General features: G+C 36.6%; 1 protein-coding gene across 13 annotated transcripts in view; it reads right to left on the bottom strand.

Annotated features, from left to right (window-relative positions):
• ANKS1B (ankyrin repeat and sterile alpha motif domain containing 1B) overlaps positions 1 to 23,691 on the bottom strand; it is a 406,891-nt gene that overhangs the window by 138,414 nt on the left and 244,786 nt on the right. For all 13 annotated transcript variants that reach the window (XM_026798001.2, XM_026797993.2, XM_026798014.2 and 10 more), the window contains 2 exons: positions 23,388 to 23,486; positions 13,594 to 13,746 (listed from right to left, as the gene is read on the bottom strand). In XM_026798001.2, the coding sequence (XP_026653802.2) occupies positions 13,594 to 13,746; positions 23,388 to 23,486 (252 nt within the window). The remainder of the gene's footprint in view (positions 1 to 13,593; positions 13,747 to 23,387; positions 23,487 to 23,691) is intronic.

Genomic DNA, 23,691 nt, shown 5'->3' with positions numbered 1-23,691 from the left:
CTATACAATAATTTAGTAAAGTTGGGCTGTAAACCCTTTTGAACTTCAATCATATTGGTAATGGCTGGTTAGAAGATGCACTCTAAAATATCAATAATGTAACTGAGGGTTCTTCTGCTTATCCATGAGGAGAGAAACTGGTTGAGTTAGAGCTCTCCAAGAATACTGTTAGCCTTGTTTTTTATTGCTTATGCTTATGCTTATGTAATACCATATGAAGACTGGCAAAGGAGAAGTTTAAAAAATAAAAGCCAGGAGAGGCAGGCCATAAGTAAACTAAACATAACACAAGAAGCAGATCAGGATAAGTATACACTGAATTAAAACACCCTGCTAAATGATTCTGTGATTTTTATTTTTTTTTAATACTGTTTTGTATATAGCTTCACATATAAACTGAACAACTCAGGGTACCCTACCACCAGAGACATTTGAGTGCACACATTTTAAACATTCTCAAGAGCCTCATGGCAAAGCAATGCACTGAACAAGCATGCTGGGTTCCTAAAGTATCAGTAAGTTTCACAAGGAAATACAGGAGAATTCCAAATTTTCAGCTGCTGGCAAGACAGCTTTGGTGAAAGCACCAAAGTTGTAAGACCACCAGACACGTCCCAGAATGTCCATTGCACTGACTGGTGTTTGCTCTGTCTGTACCAGGACCACTTACTCGTGGCATGTCAGCTAAACTGGATTAGGGTGGGAAACTCACAGTGAGAGCAAACGAGGTTCTGAAATGTTTTAATGGAAAACTACCCTTGAGATAAAAAAGATGAAGTAGAAAACAAATTGAACAATGAAAATAATTGATTTCCCACAGTATTTTTCAAAGCCAAGTGCCAGCTAGCTACTAAAATAAATAAAACATGCTACTACTTATTATTATTTTACTAGTTGTGGGTAAAAACTAACTGTGGGTATTGTCATTAACACTCATCTCTTACAATTCAATAAAAGATTTGTTATAAAGATATAGTTCTGCTGATAGATACTTGGGAAAGGTTTTGGGATTTTGTTCCTTATTTCTGTTTTTTTTTTAATTTTGGGGTTTTTTTTTTTACTTGCAAGACATTAGGAGGACATGATGAAGACTAAGTCCAAATACAAGATTTCATATATTCAGAATTATGTGTGTTGTGATTCTAATGGCAGTTTTTTGCTTATCAGTAAACATATTCATGACCCTCCTATTCATTTAAACTTACCTTGACATTTTCTCATGGGAAAATTTATATTTCATAACCTCTGAGTCTATCTAGTGTCTTGACAATTGCTACATGCACAGTCAAACAAAATAGGTGAGTCTCAAGACCAAGTAAAAGTCTTCATTTTCCTATTAATTGGTCTGTGTTTAATTATCAGCAGTATCTTCCTTGATTCATTGTAGAAAAATGCAGCAGCTAATTCCATACTTACACGGAAAAAAATACTTAGGTTAACACAAACAAATGGGATGCTAAAATGCTGATGCTTATGGAAAAATAACAAATTGTCAGCAATAAACACAAAATCTCAGCCATTTCGCTTAACAGCACCTCCTGCAAAACAGTGTGGGGGTTTTATCCTTGACACATTGGAATAATCTGCGTTAAATCCCTGGGGAAATGCAAAGAAGATAGCAGTCAGACTGCTTCTCTGCCTTATCTGAATTCCAGTGGCCAATAGAAATCTTTTGGTGAAAAGCTGAAGCACACATCAAAATCCACAGGAAAATATTTTACTAAGAACCTCAGCTTAAATGAAACATCTCCAAAGAATCTTTTATAAACTTTTAAATTCTTTCTCACATCAAGGCATTCTTGACACAAATCTTACCTGAAACACTATCCAATGTTTTATTTCTTCTACAATATATGACATGTAGTCATCTCTCACATTTTCTGTAAATCATAATTTTCATATTTATAGTATTGTTTATTAATAACACCATAAAAATACTGAAAGTATTTCTTCTGATAATATTTTAGAGAGTGTTCTAGGAGGTCGCTGTCAAACCTTGAGGGTGAATTTCTGATGCAAAGGGTCAGCAAGCTGATTTGATTAAAGAAAAACAGAAAACCTAATTGAGAGCAATTTTGAATATTTGAAACTGTCTATGTATCTGTGTAGTCATTTGCTTCCATTTTAAATAGACATAAAATAAGGACTGTCATCTATTTTATATGATACTTAGATACTCTTTGTTTCTTCAAAATATATTTCTAGTCATTCTTGCTAAGCCTATTACCTTCTCATGGCACTTGTTTCTGACTCTTGACATCTCATCCTGGCATGCATCTCATTTGCTACTAACTCTCCTCAGTTCTCAGCTTCCTCTTTCCCATGCTTCACTTCTAGCCAATTTCCAAAGCCAACCACTCCATATGCTTAGAGGCATATTAGACTTCTGTCATTTTTTCCTCTCACATTGTCACATCTTATGCTTCTGCTTCCCAGAGAGCCACAAATTACCAAAAAAAAAAAAAAAAAAGTGTTCACAGATAGAGCAGATAACCTAAAATAATGATTTTTTTTTGGTGCTACATGTACTAGTGCTACTGTACACTTTGCTATGAAAAGCAGGTAAGAAGAATTATTTCTGCTTGGAAATTGTTGCTCAGCTTCAACTAAAGAAGCAGCACAGATCTATCACTTCTCTTTAATAATGTAAATTTATTAACTAGCCTGGTGTTTTGCCATCCATCCTCCTCAGCTATGGCTTTGATGCTTATCTCTTGCTTATATAAATCTTACATAAATTTAACTTATAAAGCAGGGAGCACAAAATACCTTGCATTTGGTTATGTTCACTGAAAACACAGTAGAACCATATTGTGTGTGGGAACACAAATGTTTTAAATACTTAGCTCTGCATAATTCTTCTTCTTGTGCTTTATGTGTGCACATGAGTGCATATGTATTGCTTTGTGGCTTACTGGAGGGAAAAGTATTTTATAGAAAGTCATTATGACTGTCTTTTCTGTTTTCAAGTAGATCATGCATGTAGAACAGGAAAAATTCTTAGATGATAGAGATTGAAAGACAGTCATCAGCAGCTCATCTGCAACCACTGAACAGAATTATTATTAAATGTATTAAAGGGTAGCATGAAGTCCAGACCCTGAGAAAAGCAGGATGGCCAGGTGCTTGGTTGATGCCTCAAGAGTGATAAAAAATGCCATTTGGAAAACTCATATATGTCCTTCCTTTACTGATGAATGTGTTCATACAACCTGATTAGCTCAGGCAGGTTCTGATCCAGCTTTTAATATGTGAAGAAAGAATAAGCAAGGTCTAACTATATTTTTCCAGTAGCTTCTGTCATTAGTGCATCTGAATCAGGCACTTAGTTCATAGATTAAAAAAGCACAGATGAAGCATTCTAATAGATTTTAGAACTGATTTTCTGTTTTGAACCCCAGAAAACTAGAAAGCTTTCTAATTTCCTATTAACAGACTCACAGACTTGCAAGCTATGCTGTAATTCATTATCTGAATAACATTTGGAATATCATTGCACAAAAAAACCCACCAAGGTTAACTGCATTTTCTCAAATTATTTTTCATATTATTGAAATGCATTCAAATCCATACACATATTGCTTTTTGGATGAATACAGCATTTTCAAGATCTCTACGTGGTACGAAGAACAGTCTTTAAAATAAGCAATGAGTGAGAAAGAACAATCTGAGGCAGGAATCTAAATCAGGAGTTAAATGTACATAACCTTCCAAGGTCTTGATCATTATGAAAGGGATTGCAAGTACATGCCAATAACTATTTCCAGGATGTAAACATTTGGGCTGCCAGTGTGTTATTTACATCTATAGAAAATTTATAACTGGAGAAAATGGTATTTAATTTTGAAATAATACAGACTGAATATAAAAGGTTTCTTGGCACCAACAGCTATTAGAATTGTGCATTGCCCTTTATGGACAGTGAAATCTTATTCCTTTGAAAGTTAAAAACAGTGACAGACAAAAATCCTTGAAGACGACTTCAAGCCCTGTTGGCTGTAGGCTGCAACAGAACCTTTTACAGTTGAGTAAATACTTCCTTCCCCCTCAACTTCATTGTTTTGAAAAAAAATTACCTTACTTCTATTAATAATCTTGGTATAATACTTTCCAGTCTTTTTGAAATCCAGGGCTGTATCTGTGTGATACAAATGCAGTGGACTGCAGAGATATCCAAAGTAGCTCTGAACAATGTGAGACTGGAGAATCAAGCAAAAGACCCAGGGTAAGGCTGCTGTCCTAATTCTGGAACATTAATCACACTGCTAAGTCTATATGGCACAGCACTGCATTGGCTCTCACACCTGAGAATGTCAAAAAAATCTGTTATAGAGGGAAAATATTTCTAAAGTATTTCTGATCTTCAACATCTTTATAGTTAAAATGATTGCCATTCATTCCTGTCTATCTTCAGCCATTGAAATCAGCTGCAAACAGAAGACAAATCATGCTAGCCAAGATCTGATACACTTGGGAATTTTAACTGGAAATATCAACCCTTCACAATGTTCTATGCGTCAATGCAGAAGCAGAAAAAAAAAGGATTTTAGATTTTAAAGAAGAATTATTTTTCCTTTGCACACTACTGAACACAGTATTCTTTGAAAAGCACCAAAATAGTACTGCAGTCCTTAAAGAAATTATGTAATAAATTCTGCAGCTTTATTTCTTTGAAAAAGGGGATATTTCTTTATGATTTTTATCACTGTAAATTGCTTCAAAGTAAAAGCAGAAGTATTAGTTTGCAACATTAACACAATTATGTTCTTGTTTGCTTTTATGTATCATCACCTTCAAGTATTTTGTATTGACCTTCAATCAACACAATCTGTTTTAAAATGCCTTAAGCTAATACTATGAGAGGTATGTTTTATGGGCAGAAATTGTAAGCATTTGAAACAAACAATTTATTCCAGTTCAAGCATCACAAATACTGTCTACAAAATAAAATACCCATAATGACATTATTTACAGCACCTATCTTTCACTACAATCAACAATTCTTGTTGTAATGAAGAATGCTATCCTAAGCCTGCATATTTCAGAGGTCAAATTCAAAATAGGATATGTACAAAATTTCTAAATTAATTTCAGCGTGATCTGAAAAAGGATATTATTTTAAAATAGAAATCCAATTTCCTTGCTGGCTCATCAACACTTAAAAGGTTAAGCTAGTAAAATATAATTCTTTATTCAGGCCTCTTCTAAGCTACTGAAGGCAGAACAAGTTGTTGCCTAGGACAACAAAATATTTAGTGACTGTATTTTATCTCTTTTTGTAGAGAACTTGTGGGCTGGCAGAAGAGGTTATTTTCCAAGGGTTTTAAAGGAAATAAGAAGTCTATTGTACTCCCTGGAAAGGAGATCACATTCTGAAACTTGAAATATGAACCTTCTGATAGAACATCAAGATTTTAGACAGAAAATCAAATGATAAGGCAATTTATTTGTTCCCTGAATGGAGAGAGATTTTGTTAGGATACTTCAGAGACAGTGCTCTCTCTGGCAACAGATAGAGTGGGTTACTTTATAATGCAAGATAATTTTTTTAATAAATCAATCATTTGCGCTACCTTGTGTTACAGGACAAGAAAATGATCCTGCAGATGGAACACAATAGGTGCTAAAATTGCTCAGCTTTGATTATTAGTGCTAAAAATGACTGCCAATCACTACCTGATTATAATTTGTTTTGAAGAGAGTGTGGGGGAAGAGAAGGAATGAAATAAAAGAGAAAAAGAGGGGGGGAAGTTCTGATTTTAAAAATTCTAAGGCAAATGTTTGCCTCAGAAAGGAGGGAAAAGCAATTGCTATCTCCAAATTTGAATGGCTAGATTTACAAATAAAACATACTGGTTTTAATAGCACTTTTAAATCACAAAACAGTATTTTTTTTGTTATTCCCATAATGCAAGGAAATAAAAGAATCAGGAAAATTACTTCAAAGTATATATATCCTGTCTTCTATTAAAATAACCTGTAGTACAAAATGACATCAAGTGGATTAGAAAAGAATCATTATGCTACCAAAAGAATAAATGTCATGACATTGTTCACAGTGCAAATATTCCTTCCTTCCTTCCTTCCTTCCTTCCTTCCTTCCTTCCTTCCTTCCTTCCTTCCTTCCTTCCTTCCTTCCTTCCTTCCTTCCTTCCTTCCTTCCTTCCTCCCTCCCTCCCTCCCTCCCTCCCTCCCTCCCTCCCTCCCTCCCTCCCTCCCTCCTCCCACTGCTCTGAACTCTAAGCACTGCCATGATCCAAAGTGGGAGTGGGAAGAGGTAAACACAACGTGTTTGAAGGAATTGCCATGGTTTATGTCATCTCAAGCTCTTTTGCAAGTAACAGTATAGAGGAAAGAGAATGATGTATTTAAAAAGTATTTTTTTCAGAGTGAGGAACAGATGGCAGCTTGCATATCAAATTCTTCCCAGGCTGTAAGATCACTACCTATGCAAAACATTACATACAGAAACTGTACAGAAGAGTTCAACGTGTTACAAAGTTAAAATACTGCCACATGGATTTGTTGAAGATACAGAGCTTCCAATGAGATTTCTGGAGACAGCCACTGCAATACTACAACATAACAACAGTTTCTAAACTAAAAGTAACATCCACGGTAATTTAGGAACTGAATGATGGAGATATTATCAGCATTCAAAACAGAAAGAGTCTGACAGCAGAAAGAATAATTTTCAAATGCAAGATCCAAAGGAACAAATTTAGTACATTATTGCAATTGGTACATATTTAATTATTGCAAAAGAAACAGATATCCATTATTAAAACTACTTTGATACCTCTGTGGGTGCCCTGGATAAAAGGAATCTACATAACTCCACTATATGGAAAAAAATGCTATTTGTATAATAGTGCATGGCATTTTTTTGTACATTTAATGAACTTACTGATCCAGTGTCAAAGGTAAATAGAGTAATTTAGAGTGCTATCCTTTGTATTGAAACCACAGTGGGTAACACATATGAATGTAATCCAATTTACAGCATTGTCCTACAATGCAGGAGGAAATGAACAAATCCATACACATCTTACCTCATGAAGAAGTAATGCATCATGATGAAAGCCATTCAGTTGCATACTCATCTTTTTGATATGAAAAACACAAACAGCTCTTCTGTTGTCAAAAGAATGCTTAATATCCGGTTCTATATAATTAATTATATTAATGATCCTAATTAATATAATTAGGATAGCTTTGAAAGTGAAGCCAAAGAATTTGAATGGATTTTGAAATTTTCCTTCACATTTTCTCAAACAAACCAAGGTTGACCATTACCCATTTAAAATTTCTAGTTATTAAATATGAAACCCACTATAAATGTAGCAGAAATTGTTTCCCTGAATGTATTCATGCATCTTATACATAGGTTACTACTCTACTAATGAGCAAGAAGACCCAAAGTTCAGTCTGCTTGGCAGAGAATTTTAAAGATTCACATTAAAATTTCAAAGGCTAGAAATATCTGTTCCTTAGTAAAAGAAGAGCTTTTAGTAAAAGTAGATATTGTAGGTGTATTAGTCAGCTGAGGCCTCATGAGAGCTCTGAGAACTAAGTTCAACTCAATGGTTTCCATAACTTAGACCTACAGGCTCAAGCTAGATATGCATAAAGAAATTCTGACTTTGAAATTAGACATGTATCACTGCCACTCTGTGACTGCATTGGAGCTGTAAAGAGAAGGACCAGAAAGATACAGAACAAGGATTTCTGGATGTCTGAAATTACTAAATAATGTAGGACTCTTTGGTTTGCAAATGAGACCATTGACAGCAGAAATGATAGAAGTGTGTAAAATGAACCATAGCACAGAAAAGATAAACAGAGAAGGAATTCAAAGATAAATTTGATGTGCTACTAGCAACAATGTGTAACTTTTCCCTTAAAAACTTGTTATCTGAGGACTGGAAAGTAACAAAATTGATGTCAGTTTTTGAGACTAGTTTCACGGAAGATCCACAATAATACTGGCCCCTACACCTATCCCAGGTGAAATAGTAGGAATTTAAAAATGTATACTAGTAATGCACACATGAATAAAGCCAACCAAGAAGAGTTGGAGTGACTGCATGTAAGGATGCCTCATATCTCAGGAACCTACTGGTGTTCCATGAAGCAGTCAAAATCACATAGTGAAGGTTAACAATTTCCTAGATCTGCTTGTTTGCCTGAACTTCTAGAGCCTTTTGATGAAGTCACTCTGAAAACCCTAAGACAAAAAATACCCCAAAGACCACAAAAGAGCAGTCATTAAGCATTAAGAAGAGGTTCTCTCTTGGAGAAATAGCTGTTTAAACCAGGAAACTGCAGGAGAAATCACAGTTTTCAAGGTGGAAGAAGGTTTCTAGTGAATTCCTCAAGAGATCTGTGAATGAACCTCAGCTCAATATATTTATTCATTCTACAGGCAAGAAGACCAGCAGTAAGATCACAAAATTTGATGATGATGATGATAGGAACTTATTCCAGGTTAAAAAGTCAAGGACCAGTTGGGCCCAATTTCAGAAGTCCTTGAGCTCAAAACTGTTATTTTAAGAATGCTACGCAAATAATTCATAATATGCTTGTTCATAATATACTTGCTACATAGCCTTCCCTGGTCCTCTGTTTATAGTGATTTTTACAGACATCACAGTGGGTTACACAGACCTACTGATATGCTTCACTATGGCTGCTGTTAGGCTCTTTCATTCCTACAGTAAAAACATCATGGGCTTCAATAATCATGTATCCACTTTAAATAAAACTAAAGAGTCACTTTTCCACACAGTATTTGTGGGACTCATCAGTAATTTTGTGAAAGGTCCAAAGTATTTAGCTATAAACTAATGGAAGGCAGTCCATTGGTAACTAATTTCTCTCTCTGATATATTTTGCTCTGATTTTGAACAGCAGCCATCATATCCTAAGAGCAACCAGGAGTGCAATCTGGGAGAGATTTTCAAGTATGCTTCCCAAAATGTTCAAAGTTTGGACAGTAATTGAACCATAGCATAAAGATTAATTTTACACAAGAAAAAGACTGAATCATCCATGGGAAAAAGTATGTATGAGAAAAGAAGCTCAGAGTGCAAGATGAACTAATTGAGAAGAAATGTAAACCAGGCCACTTCCATGTAACCCTCCTCCCAGGAGTTCAGCTATCTGTGATCCCAGACCTACTTTCAGTACAGCGCAGCTGTGCAACTGTTCTCAGCTCCCTTCTGAGAAAATTGCTAGGGCGTGAGAGGGAGCTGTGAGAGAGTGCACAGGCTGGAAGCATTCGAGATAAGAAAGGTAAAGTTGCAGACATAAGTAAGATTGTTGAGACAGGGAAAACTGGCACTTCAAAGATTCAAGGAACAACACTCACATGAAGGGGAATAAAATCCTAACAAGGAAAAATGAAAGGAAATCAGAAGACAGCAGCTCAGCACTACCACAGATCAGCCTGTTCAGTGAGCCCCAGAGGCCAGCTCTCTCCTTACCTGAGTGATGACTACTTGCCCATTATACTGAGTGACTCATTTGGTGGAGGTTGATTTAATGCCTAGTTCATTAGTCCTACAAAGTATTGTGTGTTACACGACAAATAATCTGCTTTGTGCTTTTAAAGTGTTTATATCTTGCCTGAAGAATCTCTATGGTAAAAGTTCCCTGAGGAGAGCGAGTCCCACAGGGGGAGGGTTACATAAGTAATCTAGAATAACAGACAAGGATAATATGATTAGTCATATAGAAAAGCATTTATACTTCAAAGCACAGGTGCACAGGAGGGTTAGGGGATTATAGAACATGCTGGACTTTTTTTTTCAGCAGGTGATATGTATTTCAGAAAAGTTCCTCATGGCTACAGCATTGAATAAATTATATCTGAATCAGGATACAGAATCTGATCTCTCCAATGAGCCAAAAAACCTGGGACACAAAAGCAGAAGTGTTGGGAAAACCTGATCTAAGAGAAGGCATTCTGAATACTTACAATCCCAGGACAAGAAAATTAGAACAATGCTTCCCAGAAAGCACATCACAGATGGAAATGGATCTGGGAAATTTCTAAATTATCTAAATGAAAAATTAATTATTGAAACAAAATCTAAATTGCAAAGTCTGACTGTTGAAGAAGGACTGAGAATGCTGGTGGGAACTTACAAGAAACACAAATGAATAACTTTTACAATTATTCTTCTGATTCAAATGCTTTTAGAAATTTCTGCTTGATTGCCTTTGAAGAAACACATGCCCTATGTACACATAAAAGTTTGAAAGAAACTAGCACGTAAGTAAGAGATGACATTAATTTGCCAGAATAATTTGAAATAAATTTTAGGAAGATGAATGTTAAATTTGTTTTTTAATGCCAGAGAGCCGGCTGGGGAACCAGAAAAGCTGAGGGAAGATGCCCTTTCCCACCAGTGCCTCAGGACATTCTCCTGCTTGGTGCTCTCCTCACAGTGCTTTTAAATACACTTACCTAGATGATAATTTATAAGAATAATAAAACTGTGTTGGAAATAAAGAGTTCTTTTTAGGAAGACAAGAAGACCCAAAGTTCTGATCATTCCAGTGTCATATGGAAATAAAGGAAAAAACCACAAAGGATAACTTAAATCATAGAATCATTTAAGTTGGAAAAGACCTTGAAGCTAATTGAGTTCCACCATAAACCTAACACCGTCAGCTCCCACTAAACCATATCTCTAAGTGCCACACCTACACATCAGAAATATCCCCAGGGATGGTGACTCAACCCTGGTGACTTCCCTGGGCAGCCTGTGCCAGTGCTTGACTGCTCTTTCTTTTCAGTGAAGAATTTTTTCCTAATATTCATGATGAGCCTTGAGGCCATTTTCTCTTCTTATCCTATTGTTTGTTACTTGGGAGAAGAGACTGACCTCCACCTTTCTACAGCCTCCTTCCAGGTAGGTGAGGCTCCTCTGAGCCTCCTTTTCTCCAGGCTGAGCACCCCCAGCTCCCTCAGCCATCCTTCACAGGATGTGTGCTCCAGACCCTTCACCAACTTTGCTGCCCTTTTGGGATACACTCAGTGCCTCAACCTCCCTCTTGCAGTGAGGGATCCAAACAGAAGATATTATCGCTAGCACCAAACCTGTTTCCACCCCTCCAGGACCCATGCTTGACTTCCCAATAGTTAAATGGAAAGAAGCACCAAATATGAACAAAGGGATTCCCTGAAGCAAATTAGGTATGGCTTTCATGTCAAATTCAGTGGCTGAAGCTATTTCAGAAGCTGAAATGAAGAAGTTATCATTTCTGTAGCCCTTGATATTTTTTTATTGCATATTAGGCATAACTTTAATTTAATTTCTTGTTCTATCTACAACTGAGGCATCAAGAGCCTCCAAACCAAGGGTACTCTGAATTATTTTTATGATTCTGAGTCTGTTTCTTTCTCTTGTTTTTCAAATGTCTGGATTTTGATCTACTCAAGAGAAGAGTCCAGTTCCTGAGTTAGTGGCTTTGACCTTTATGCATTCTTTTATGAAAAACGTTCTGCAATAAGATTTTCTTTGCTAACAACTGAAGAAGTGAGACCTTTGAAATCAATTTCAGACATCAGGACTGCTGGCTGGAGCTAAGTACTTCGTTCTGACAGACTGCACAATGCTTCAAACCAATTTCTTGTCCATTTCTGAAAGATTCCCTCCAAATGAAAAAAAAAATAGTAATAGTAAATACCTGTCTAAGCTACAGATTTTCTCAGTGAACATAATATCATTACATTGAGCTCCTACTGATTGGGAGGAATCAAATATGGCAGGACTAAAACAGTAATTCTTATAAGGCAAAACTGTTTTATCAACTTTGCTCTTGAACAATATAATTCAAACCTATCAGGTGGAAAAATATTTATCTCTATAGATTCCTATATCTATAGAAGTATTTATAAAACCATTAAACAGCTTCTAATTACAACTCATGGCAAAAGGGGGTGTTTTCCCAAGAAGTACAGGTCTTCAAATTGAACATAATGTTAAGCTTTAAAGTTAGAGGGACATAAGGATTTCGTTTATACAAGTTTTACAGAAGTCTATTCCTGTTAACCTCAGTGCAGGTACTCCCCTTTTCATCAGTTTAAGCATGTTTGGAATCAAACCACAAACCTTTAATGACGTTTTAATGATCCACTTGGGGGAGCTAAAGGGTAATTTGTTTGCAAATTGATTGTGGCAAAACGGGATGCAAAATTATAGAAAACAGTAAGAGCAGAATCTTCTACTTTTTTCAGTGCTGATTGATGACCTATATTAGCTTCTGAGGCAAAGGGTCCCCAATTCTTATTAAAATTCCAGCAATTTAGAGAAAAAAGAATCCCAGTTATAACTAGCTTAGCAGCAGACATCTGTAATACATCAATCATATCCTGACTCCAATTATGTACCTACAAGATACATTAAATGAGACAAAACACACAAGGCAGAGTTTGGCCCTTACACTACACTTTTTCTGCCAGTTAACATCAACTGTGACAGCAAGAAAAGAAATTCTAACGTTCCATGGTTTTGTCTTCCAGCTAACATGAATTAACTCCTTTTATTCTTTTCTTTCTTTTGTTTAGAGGCTGGTCTCAGGCTACAGCCGCCTGTGCCTTGTGCAGAAGTTACTGTGCTGCAGCAGGGCTTTGCACCATAGTTGTGTTCTTTATTTCTCCAGCCTGGGACACAGTGGGAGCTGTTTCCTAGCATACAACTACAGCAGCTGCTTTATCTTATGCTTGATTGACTGTGGTTACTGGTAGCCCTTGGACTGCTCTGGGACTCCGGCACTAATCAGAGGCAGAGATGCAGCATCTCCTACACCTGAAGGAAGAGCAGAGCCTTTTGTCTGTGAGGAATCAATAACACGTGATACCAGGCTTCTCTCCATGTAGAGGCTGCCCTAAAAGTTAATATAAACTGACATTACAGTTGATTTCAGAAGTCACAGCAAACCTACAATGCTCAATCTTTTATAGGAAAAAACAACTCACTTTCAGACACATAACTCACATGAAAATTCCTCTGGCAGAGCTGTACTATCAATGTCTTCACTGTAACATTAGAAACTTCACTACAACAGCACAAACTTCCTCTCATTCCAAATTACCAAACTTCCTCTCATTCCAAATTACCCTGCAGAGCAGTCCACATTAAAGTTTATGGTTGCTCATATGTGAGCATCTAATTAAACTGAGTCATGTAAATGAAGTTTCAAACAAAATTGATGACTAAATAAAAAACAGTGGTTTTTTAGAATAACTTGCTAACAATAAGGTTTCCTTATTTTATGTCTAATTCAGCTGGAGCTGTGTGCTTTGTAGCTACAAACTCCCAAAACATATTTTTAAATGTCACTCTGCCTCCTGAAGGCAAACACAATCGTGCTGATTGAATACCATGCTAAAGACAATAGCAAACTAAATGGAAGCAAAGGGTACAGCCAACCCAGGTACAGGCATGAAAGGTGTAGTCATTAAGAGCATTTGATGATTGTACTTGTGGTGGAAATTGCTTTTCTGCGTTCTCCTTGATGTACAAGGACAAGTACTATGTAATGTATTTGGGAGGAACTACTGCTATAAATTAATCAACTTACATTAATTAATTCAATCTCCCATATTTTTTTCACAAGGTCCATCGATGTATAGCCATTAATTAGAAAGGATTTGGTATAGTCACCCAGTTCAATGGAATCCAGCCATTCAGCTACCGAGGAGGGGTTGTAACCATCGTGACCAATCTGCTTCATCTGAAAAACAAGGATGAGCAACAATTACTGCTGATACCCATTAAACACCTTTCCAAACAGAAATTACACATGCTGTTTTCTTTGGGTCACTTATCTTCTTCTCTGATCAACAGTCTTTTAATGGTTAGTACAATATGAAACCATTTTGTGTTTAAGCAGCAATAGAACTTAGTTTTCGGTACATCATCTTCTTATGGAATCTTGACTTTTACACCAGAGTATACCAAGACTGTAGCTGTAGTTCAATTCTTTCTAGGCATCAAAGAATCCAAAAGTGGGGGAAGGCAAAAGGGTAAAAAAGACATTAATATCCTTACTGCCCAAAAATGTCAGATTTTCACCTCAGATTTCACAGAAGGGGAAGAAATTAGACTGAGAAATGGTTCTTTTTGTGTCATACTGCAAATGAAATATATGGTCTTGGTTGTATTATTCCTAATTTATCTTTCCTACCAGGCTATATGTTATTTTAAAACAGCTGAACCTGCACTATATTTTTTCCATCCCCAGGGAAGGTTTAAAAAAAGTCTCTTTCCTCTACCTGCTCACATTTTTCATGGCATGGGAATTTAACATGTTTTATATTTCTCACTGTCTGTTAAGTTGCCTGAGATTGGACAAGTGAATCAGATATTGTTGGAATGGAATTGACAGAATACCATACACAGAAGTGCACCATTTGCATCTATATAGAAACACAGCCACCTAATGTTATAAATCTTGTTTTCATAAAAAAAACTAAGAATACCTCTGGCATCTAATTTTTCTGAATTTTGTTAAGCTGCCAGGAAGTAAAAGCTGCAATTTCTCTTTCACAAATGCCTCTCAGTGACACAAGAGAAGACTTTCAAGATAGTCATTAAAGCTATTAAAGATAAAACTTATAAAGCCTCTACCTGTGCAGTTTGTTATGCCACACTGTTATAATGAATTTTAAAGTAACCTACAATAGTGGCAAAAAAAAAAGGCAGAATGAGGTAGAAAAAGTTATGAAATAGCCTCAATTTTCAACAGTATTCTGCACATATTGTCTTTCTATGGAAATGTAACTATTGCTAACTTGAAAATACACTGAACCAGTAAATTGTTAAGAAGCTTTAGAGGGTTAGAAATCATGGGTTTTGCATAGGTTCTCCTGACTGTGCAGGGGTGACTGCAAATAGTAAAAGCCAGTCTCCCATTTTTGCCTACTAATATACATTCCTACTTTATGTGAAACAATGGAAGTGTGACAGAAACATAATGCTTTGAGGCTTAAACTCTCATATTCACGTTGCAGTGTACCTGCATCACTCCTCTCTGGCATACTGATTTAAAAAAGAGTATGCTCAAATAGACACTTGTAAGGCAACAACCTGATAAATGGAAGAAGAAAAATCTAGTATAGAGAGGTCATGAACAGACCCACAAGGAACACATGAGTTTCAGAAAATATAAGGTATTTTTGTTTCCTTTCTCTAACAAAGAAAATTGATGCACCATTAAAACAATTTTCAACCTATTCAGATAGGGCATGTTATGCAAATTATTTCTTGTGTTTCTTAGTATTTGATCTTTACATTTAATAGATTCTGATTTTAATTTTTTTTGTCATCCTGACTTGAGAAAACCCACACAGTCTGGTCCATACTTTTGCTAACCCATCAGCCTCTATGAAAAGTAAACACAACATGGCAAGTTTCTAAATTCTCAATTCCCACTGGAGATCTCCATCAAAAGAATTGTTAAAATTGATATGCCTCTACTACAACAGAGTTGCAAAGGGCTGCAGGCAAGTAAACACAGGTGAACAATACAATAAACAAGAGGCTGAGAACAACTGAAATGGATGTGACAATTTCAGTGTTTGGATTTGGTGCCAATAGACAAAACTGTTATTGGGTCATTCAATAGCCTACATGAAAATACACTCGTCTGTTGTAGGGCAGCAGCCGATTCTGCAGGAATTTTCCCTCTCCCAGATTTTTGTCTGCTAGTATTCATGGCCATGCTGCAGGCAGTGCAGCTGTTTAGCCTAGGATCAGATTTGTGTGAGGAAGAGCAGTGAGAAGTCTGGCCAGGGCTTTAGCCAGACCTCACCTTTTGCAGGAGCTGCATCTGAACTCAGGCCCATGTCCTGGCACTCAACTGAGCTATGCTGTAGGTATGTCTGTGCCCAGCCACATTTGTTCCTCCTCAAACACTGACTGACTCTCCAAGGTGACCTTGTCTGGTCCTCATCCCTGTGAGTGTCCTGTTGATTTGCCCTGGGATGTGGCTGCTCACAGTCACTGCCACTGTCCCTGTCCTACTCACCTCTGAGCTCCCAGCCCACCTGCCCTGGCAGGACAGTTGCTACTATCACAAAAATTTAATCTCAGAACTAGAATATTTACTATTGTTTTCAGCACAAAAGCATTATTTTGTTTTGTCATGAACGAAGAACTACTCTTTTATCTAAAACTTTCTAAGGCTCTCTAAAATGAAAATTATTAAAATTTCAGTATCATTCCTCTTGTCTCTTTCTGTTTTTTAATAATACCAACTTTATTAACTGTCATTCATAGTTACCTGAATGTTTTCCTGCCAAATACTTAATGACAGACATACTGGTTATCTAGATGTGACAGTATCATTAATAGCATCTGCTTTTCATATAAAATGTTATTGAGTTTTTAAATAAAACCACTTTGAAATATCTGTCTGGAAGTGCTGCCCTTTTACTTTGTCAGAGATTCAGTTTAGTTGCATCTTACCCCAATCTTCATTAACAGGTCATGACTCTTAGACTGTATCTTTTCTTCTATGCTGCACTATTATCTTGGACTCCTCTCACAGATAATTTAAACTCCGTAGACTTCCTTGTTGATTGATGTTTCTTGAAAGAAAAATTCCCTCCTACCTACTGAGTGTATTTCCATGGATATTTCAATCATGTTGCACCAGCTACAACACAAGCACCAGTGGTGTCAAGCATCCAAGTAAGTTGCACACTGTTTGACTCAGATCAATGTAAAACCTCTGAGCTGCAAGTCATGACAGTGTTTCAAATATTAACTGATCATAAATAGGGGCACCATTGTTCTTCCACAGACACTACTACAAGTTCATTCAGCTGTTTAGAGAGCAATACCAATGTCAGCTTTTTCACTGCAGAAGATTTTCCATGTGCTAACTGTGGAAAAGGATAGGAATTGAAGCTCAAAGGATTTAGAGAAAAAAAATGTTTAAGAAAATATGATTCAAAAAAGTATGGAAGTAGATACAAAACATATGAAATTTCTCTCTTAGGTCCTAATGATATATCATCACTATCATTTCCTTTGAAATGAATAGAAAGCAAAAGCCAGAAAGAGCTGTTTCTCATAATAAAATAGCAATGTCAAGTAGTATCCTAATGCTTTGAGAAACCCCTTACACGAGACTGCCTGCACAACAGACTTTTTTAAAAAGTATATCACTGCTGTGTTGATAGAGCATTTTACATTAGGATAAAAGGCACTTGAGTTTTTGGTCTCTGAAAGGTGGCCAAATAAACACAAATAGAGCTTCAAAGTAATCACATATGCACTAGAAAAATCAAGGTAAATTCAGTAGCATGGACTGTTACCAGTTTTCTCCGAACTTCACAGACAGATAGAGAATGAATACTATGTTCTCCAAAGGCAGTATCACTATCCAGTGGAGCTTAGGATCACTATCCACAAGCTTTTTATGTGTTGTACAAGGAGGATGAGATTACTTGACTTTCACTGCATTTTAAATGGTGGCTATGATTACTGTGAATTTATGCTTGTGTTCATTTGGAAGAAAGATCTTTTTAGCAAGCATATAATGCTTTCTTCTACACTGCTGGAAGATTCAAGAGCTTTAAGGAGCATTTTTGGGAACTTACATGAAACTATCAGCTACCTAGCTAAGAAATTTTAGGTGGTTGTAATGGGGGATATAGCAGTTCTTTCTTGTTTCCTGTCTTTGTCAGCTGTCTGTTATGTATTATGTACTTCACAAATGTGGTCAGTTGGAGTCATATTGTTGGAAGAGGAGATCATTCCTCCTCTGGAGCACTGAAAGAAAAGGCTCAGAAGAGTGACACTTCTGAAGCCCAGAGAGCCTGGCTGGAACAGGGGCACCACAAGGAGCTGGTGCCTGCAGTGCCTGGGCAGAAATTGAGCCTGCACTCAGGGGCAGAGGAGCAGCTTTCACAGGGGATGGGCACAAATGATGAAGGACCTGAGCGGACTTTGCATGTGCTGCTGGTAGAAAGGCACTGAGTGAAACAGGGTCTGCCTGCAGAGAGACAGCAGGTGAGGAAGAGCTGTATATAAACTTTTTGGGTTTCTATTCCATCTAGCCTGTCACATATTTTATAAGTTAACAATTCAAGCTTGTGTTCTATTAATGTTAGACTTTTCTTTCCACTAATCAAAAGCCTTCTGTCTTCTTGTGGAGCTTGCTAGAAAAAGACAGTACAGGTATATTCACTTCACAGCAGTGCTTGATTCAGGATCTTGTCTCAATGCAAGGTCCAGAATACCCCTAACTGAGTTCAGTGTTTCCTACCTAAGATTGCCAGAATTACAGTAGCTATCCATTCTATGTTTTTTTCAGCTGGAATCTGTCTTCCAAATTTAAAGGAAAACAGATGCACACCCGGGGGCTTTCATGTTTGTTTTTTTATTTTTTCTGGAGAAATGTAAACCATTCCAATCCAGAAGAATGAAGAAACTTCCCAGTTCTTCATCAGATACAATATGTGGGACAAGGCAATAACAGTTGTCATTCAGTGATAATGTATGCAACAGTTTGGACATATCCATTGCATAAAATGTAATCTTAAGAAGATCTAAAGATGAAATTTGTAGACTAAGTGGAAGCTATGACTTTTGACCTCATGAAAAAGTTCAATTCAGCTCCTTGGGTTATCATCCTAGTCTGGTTACCAATAAAAGGGGATAGCACTTCCTGTAATGCAGCGTATCTCCTTGCCTGCTGACTATTCTCAGAGCAGCCAGTAGATATTGTGGAGCCAATCACAAATAAGAAAGTATAAAAGAAGCAGGAAAGTAAGTAAAACATCCTGTATGGCAACAGTGGCAGGACCAGCTGCATGCTACTGTTATCTACATGATACAGATAAATGTCAGCATGCCATGTCTAAAGCGGCTCTCTGGTAGGCTCAGATAAGAAGGAAAATGTTTATGATATTTATTTCATCAGTGAGTTTTGAAGCTCATGCCTGGAGAGGTCTGTGGGACTAGTCTAAAACTGGTGTGAAGTAAACACCTGGAACTATATCTTGCATGTATCTAATTGCTTCTACTGATTCATTCCTATTGTGCTGCATTACTTAAATAACATAGACTACACATTTATATTTCAGATTTGAAAAATTCATGTGTTATATTGGATTCTAATTGCTTTTTTCTGTCCATGTGGTTAAGGATTTTGCAAGTGGTGCAGTGAGCATGTGAGTGGCCTCCCCTCAAACCAGAAAAGTAACTTCCAGAGACATAAGAAGCAGGGAACAGAGCAGAGTAAAAAGCATGCCCTTTGAATCCCATTTTTCATCTTCACTTCCAGCAGACCAGAAACAAGAAGTCACAGTCAGAAAGGGTCATCAACATTTTGCAGCATCTCCTAGTTTGGAACCTGTCTTAGGAACGGAAGAGCTAAATGGGAGGTAATTAAACACCAGGACAGAAAGCATCTTGCTGAACTCTGCAGTGTCTAAGCCAATAGCAAAATGGCAGCAGCAAAGATCACATGACGTGATCTTTCTCTCTTACAAACACAGCATAGTTAATGAGCACATGCACAGTCATTTCTGCTTTCCTAAATGCCAGACTCACTGTGCTTGCACAAGAGTGTTACATATGAGTAATAAGTCCAGCACTTTTGGAAGCAGAGCTTTATAACACCACTTGCAGACAGGACGTGCTCATAGCCTGCTCGAATCCTACTTGTCTCGTTCTGCAAAGCACCCAAGAAAAGAGGCTGGCTGCCTGCACAGCACTGCTATTTCCAAACCTGCTTTGTGCTGAGACCTCTCTGTGGAGGAAGGAACAAGCTGCTTTAAGAATAGCTCTGAAGCCAGGAGAAAGCTGCTCTCAGCTAACATCTTTCTTCCATCTGTCAAATGAGAGCATGTGTTCCCATTATATGCTGGGAGAAGGAGCCATACACTGAGCATCCCACACAAAACCAATCCTCTTCCTTAGATAAATTTTGAGATAACCTAGGATAATTGTCATTTAAAAAACCCAACTTTTTGAAGAACCCACTGAGAAGTCACTCACACACAGGTTTGGGATGCTGAAATAGCTGGCCAATGCTCCTTAGGTTTTCTGTGTAACCTAAGTGTGACTAAAATTTTATGCCATGACTGTTATTACTTCTTAGTCAATTAAGCATACCCTGCACACAATTCTTTTCTCAGTATTAACTTTTTTCTCAAGGTATTTGCAGCTTTAGTATTCTTTTATATGTTATCTCCACTTCTCAACATATCTGAATTTCCTTTCAATAAAGCATATAAAATATTCCTCCAAAAATTTATTGATTTCATTTTTTCATACAAACGTCTTAAATGCAATAAACTCTGCTATGAAATTTGCTTTAAGGCTGATGTAATGTATAAAATACTTCTATTTCAAGAATTAATTTTGTAAATTATATTTCTACCAGACTGTCTTAACCTTATATTATTAAAATAAGCCATAAAGTGCTCTAGTTAATATTGAGGTGAAACTTCAGAAATTTAAATTACGTTGGTACAAGACAAGAATTAGAGCTGCAAGCTCTAATCCAACAAAAATAGAGTATTTTGAAAAGAAGCATTCTGTCTCAAAGGTTTCAACCTTACCTACCTACTGGTGAACATACTACTTTTTCCTCTTATGAAATGTTCTTCTCACATACAGAATATAATGGGAAAACATTTTGAGAAATCCAGGTAAATATACCCTTTTATACCTGCATAAGAGACCACAATGCTTAATTAATCCATATTTGACCAAAATGTGGGTATTTTTTTTTCCTATTTAAAACCACTTCAAGCTCCAGAGAATGGTTCCTAATAAGGATACTGGTGGTTTGATATCTAGAAATTCATCACTCTTTAGGAAGGAAGTAGTTATGAGTAAAAAATTTCAGCTACTAAATACCTGCTGCATTTCCAGGCTGCAGAGGTGAATACATATCAGAACAACAAAAAGAGCTTTTAAAAAAGGTATTTTAGAACCTTGATGATAAATTTGTTGCTTGATTTTTACCCTTTTAACTTTTAACTCAGTGCTGCCTGGGGCTTCAAGAAAGTGTTGTTTGATAGGTGCTTTTTAAAGCACTTAACTTCCACCTCAAAATATGAGCTAAAAAGTATCTCAAGACAGGAAACATTAGTAAAACTAAAATTAACATCATCAGCAATGTCATTAAGTTAAAACGCATGGAGTCATTGAGATTTAAATTAAATGAGGAACAGAAAAGAGGTACATGCTCAAAACAAACAAACTAACAGAATTTTTATCTAATGAGATTCAAATTAGTGAGACTCCAATTACAGTTTGAGGTCTTAATATATTTAGATAGCATGCACTATTTTGAATGCAGGATGACAGAGCTGAACTTATCAACACACAAATAGAAATACAGCAATGTTTAATGGTTTGATGCAGGATGTGAAAGTGTTTTATGTATTCAGCAAGCTGTTGTGAATACAACAAGGGTGTGTCACATTAGATAAAACTTCCCATGATCCTAATTTTTGGGCTCTATAACCTGCCTTCAAAACAACTCAGTTTATATAGGAAATTATGTGTTTTTACTGTGTAAGCTCCCTTACATTGTTGAGTCATTTACATGGAGAAACATGATGCACGGCTTCAGCTTGCAACTGCATTTGATTTGGTGTAACATCCTTGCATCAAAGACAAGTTAAAAATGTGGTCCTTAGGGACTGCCTTTTTAGCTCAATGGGGAAGAAGCTAAAAACTCTCTCACCATTATTCAGCACAGGCTTCAAGCCATCCTGTGTTACTTAACTATCTTTGGTACAGAATTCTCCCAAGTAACTATGTAACCCTCCTGTTCTCAACTGGTTTCAAGAGTACCTCCAGATCTCGATCCGGTCTCACATCAAGCAGATGTTAAAAGGACTGAGGTTGTAGCTTTCTAACAGAATCTGCTCTCAGCATTAGTAAACTCTCCAAAAGCAGACCATATTAGCAATGCTTTCATAAACACCAGCCACTGAGTGCAGACAGCACTAACATGATGATATATTAACAATAATTTTGAAGAATGTTAAAAAAACCACATGAAAGTCGATCTCTCTAAGAAGCATGAGAAACAGTATAAAGATATCATCAGCTACAAGCTCAGCTAAAGATTACAAAACTTTTGTTTGAATGATAGTATTCTTGAAAAATTCATAAATTCATAGATAAACCTTTAATATCTTTTTTAATTCATCAAATGCTACTTTTCATACCCTACTTCTTGTACTATTTATCTCATTTGTCTAATATGGTACGTGGAAAATGGTTCTTTTTAATGATCTTTGGTGTTTCCATGTGCAGACTCACATTGCAGTATATATGGATTGCCTAACACCTCCAGACACAGAAATTGCTTCACAACTTCTGATTTTCCCATACAAAAGAAACCTTTGTGCTCCTTCTTACAAGTTATCCACCCAGGAAGCCTTGATGTATCAAAAAGCCTTTTACAACCATTTCTGCTTGATGATCTAAACTGAAAAATCCTTTAATAACTCTTGTCATTCTTCAGCATTATGAAACTTCAAGTGGAATAATCTCTATTTACCTTGATTACTTCTGACATGATGCTACCAGAACACTCAGTGCACCTCACACTTGATTTTATTCCTGCCTTAGTATTTTGCACGAAGTATCAGCATCACATGTGATGGCCTTCTGAGCTGTACTGGTGTCTGCTATTCATCATTCATTCTCCTTTTAAAATTTTCCAAATCAAAGTAGCAATTTTTCATGTTAGGTCCACTATCTCTAGTTTGGAATGGTAGTAGAAGCCTCCAGTAATACATTCTGGTATGCAGAATATTCTATCACTGATTTTAAAATCTAGATTTTAAATTGGCTAGCACTAAAAATGATTGGGAAAATGGCTGCAAGCTTTTCTGCCTGCAGCTGAGAAGCAAAATTCATATACATAGCAAAAAATTAAATATGCAGCCTGCAGGAAGTCTCTGTATGTCACACAAAAGGCAGGTATTAGGAAAACAATCTTTCCTCCAATGCTTTTATGAGTACTTATATAAGGGGCAAAGTATTTCCAGGGCAACTCCTATGTTAAGAAAGGCATTCTGGGATTCATGGACAGACTTATTTACACATATGTAATGGCAGTCTATAAATAGGCTGAAAGGTCAAAAGGAATTCAAATTCATTCTCAACAGCCGTCACGTCAAATTACAGATTTTAGTTCCCTTTGCTTTGTCAACTACATCTATGCAAAGGGAGTTCAATACATTGACATTATTTTACGCCATATTTGCATACACAAAAAATGTGTCTACAAAACCAGTAGAGTAACATCTATCTCCATTCAAAAAAGTGTTTTAAATAATGTGAATACTGCAGGGGTTAGTTCCCTCAGTTGCATAATAACAGAAACTGTACCTTTGGGAGAAGCTGGATTGCTTGGAGTATTCTCTGTCTGTGCCCAGAGTTAAGGATTCCTATTTCCAGGAGATCCTGGTCCTCCATCACGTTACTTCCCTAAAAATGGGGAAAAAAGGTGGAATTAAAATTGAAAACTTAACAGATGCCCTCAATACCCTGAAACAGGCCCTTCTGTCACATTTAAAAGAGAACACTTTGCTTAACTTACAGCCTGTGCCAAGAATAATAAATTACTGATGATTGCATTCATTTTCATGATAATAAAATATGGTGGCAGGTGCTTGAACCCATGGACTATTGC

This window comes from Zonotrichia albicollis, chromosome 4 (genome assembly GCF_047830755.1).
Source record: "Zonotrichia albicollis isolate bZonAlb1 chromosome 4, bZonAlb1.hap1, whole genome shotgun sequence".
NCBI classification, from domain to species: domain Eukaryota; kingdom Metazoa; phylum Chordata; class Aves; order Passeriformes; family Passerellidae; genus Zonotrichia; species Zonotrichia albicollis.
Note: the sequence above shows the minus strand (reverse complement) of the source record. Positions and strands in the feature narration are given on the sequence as shown.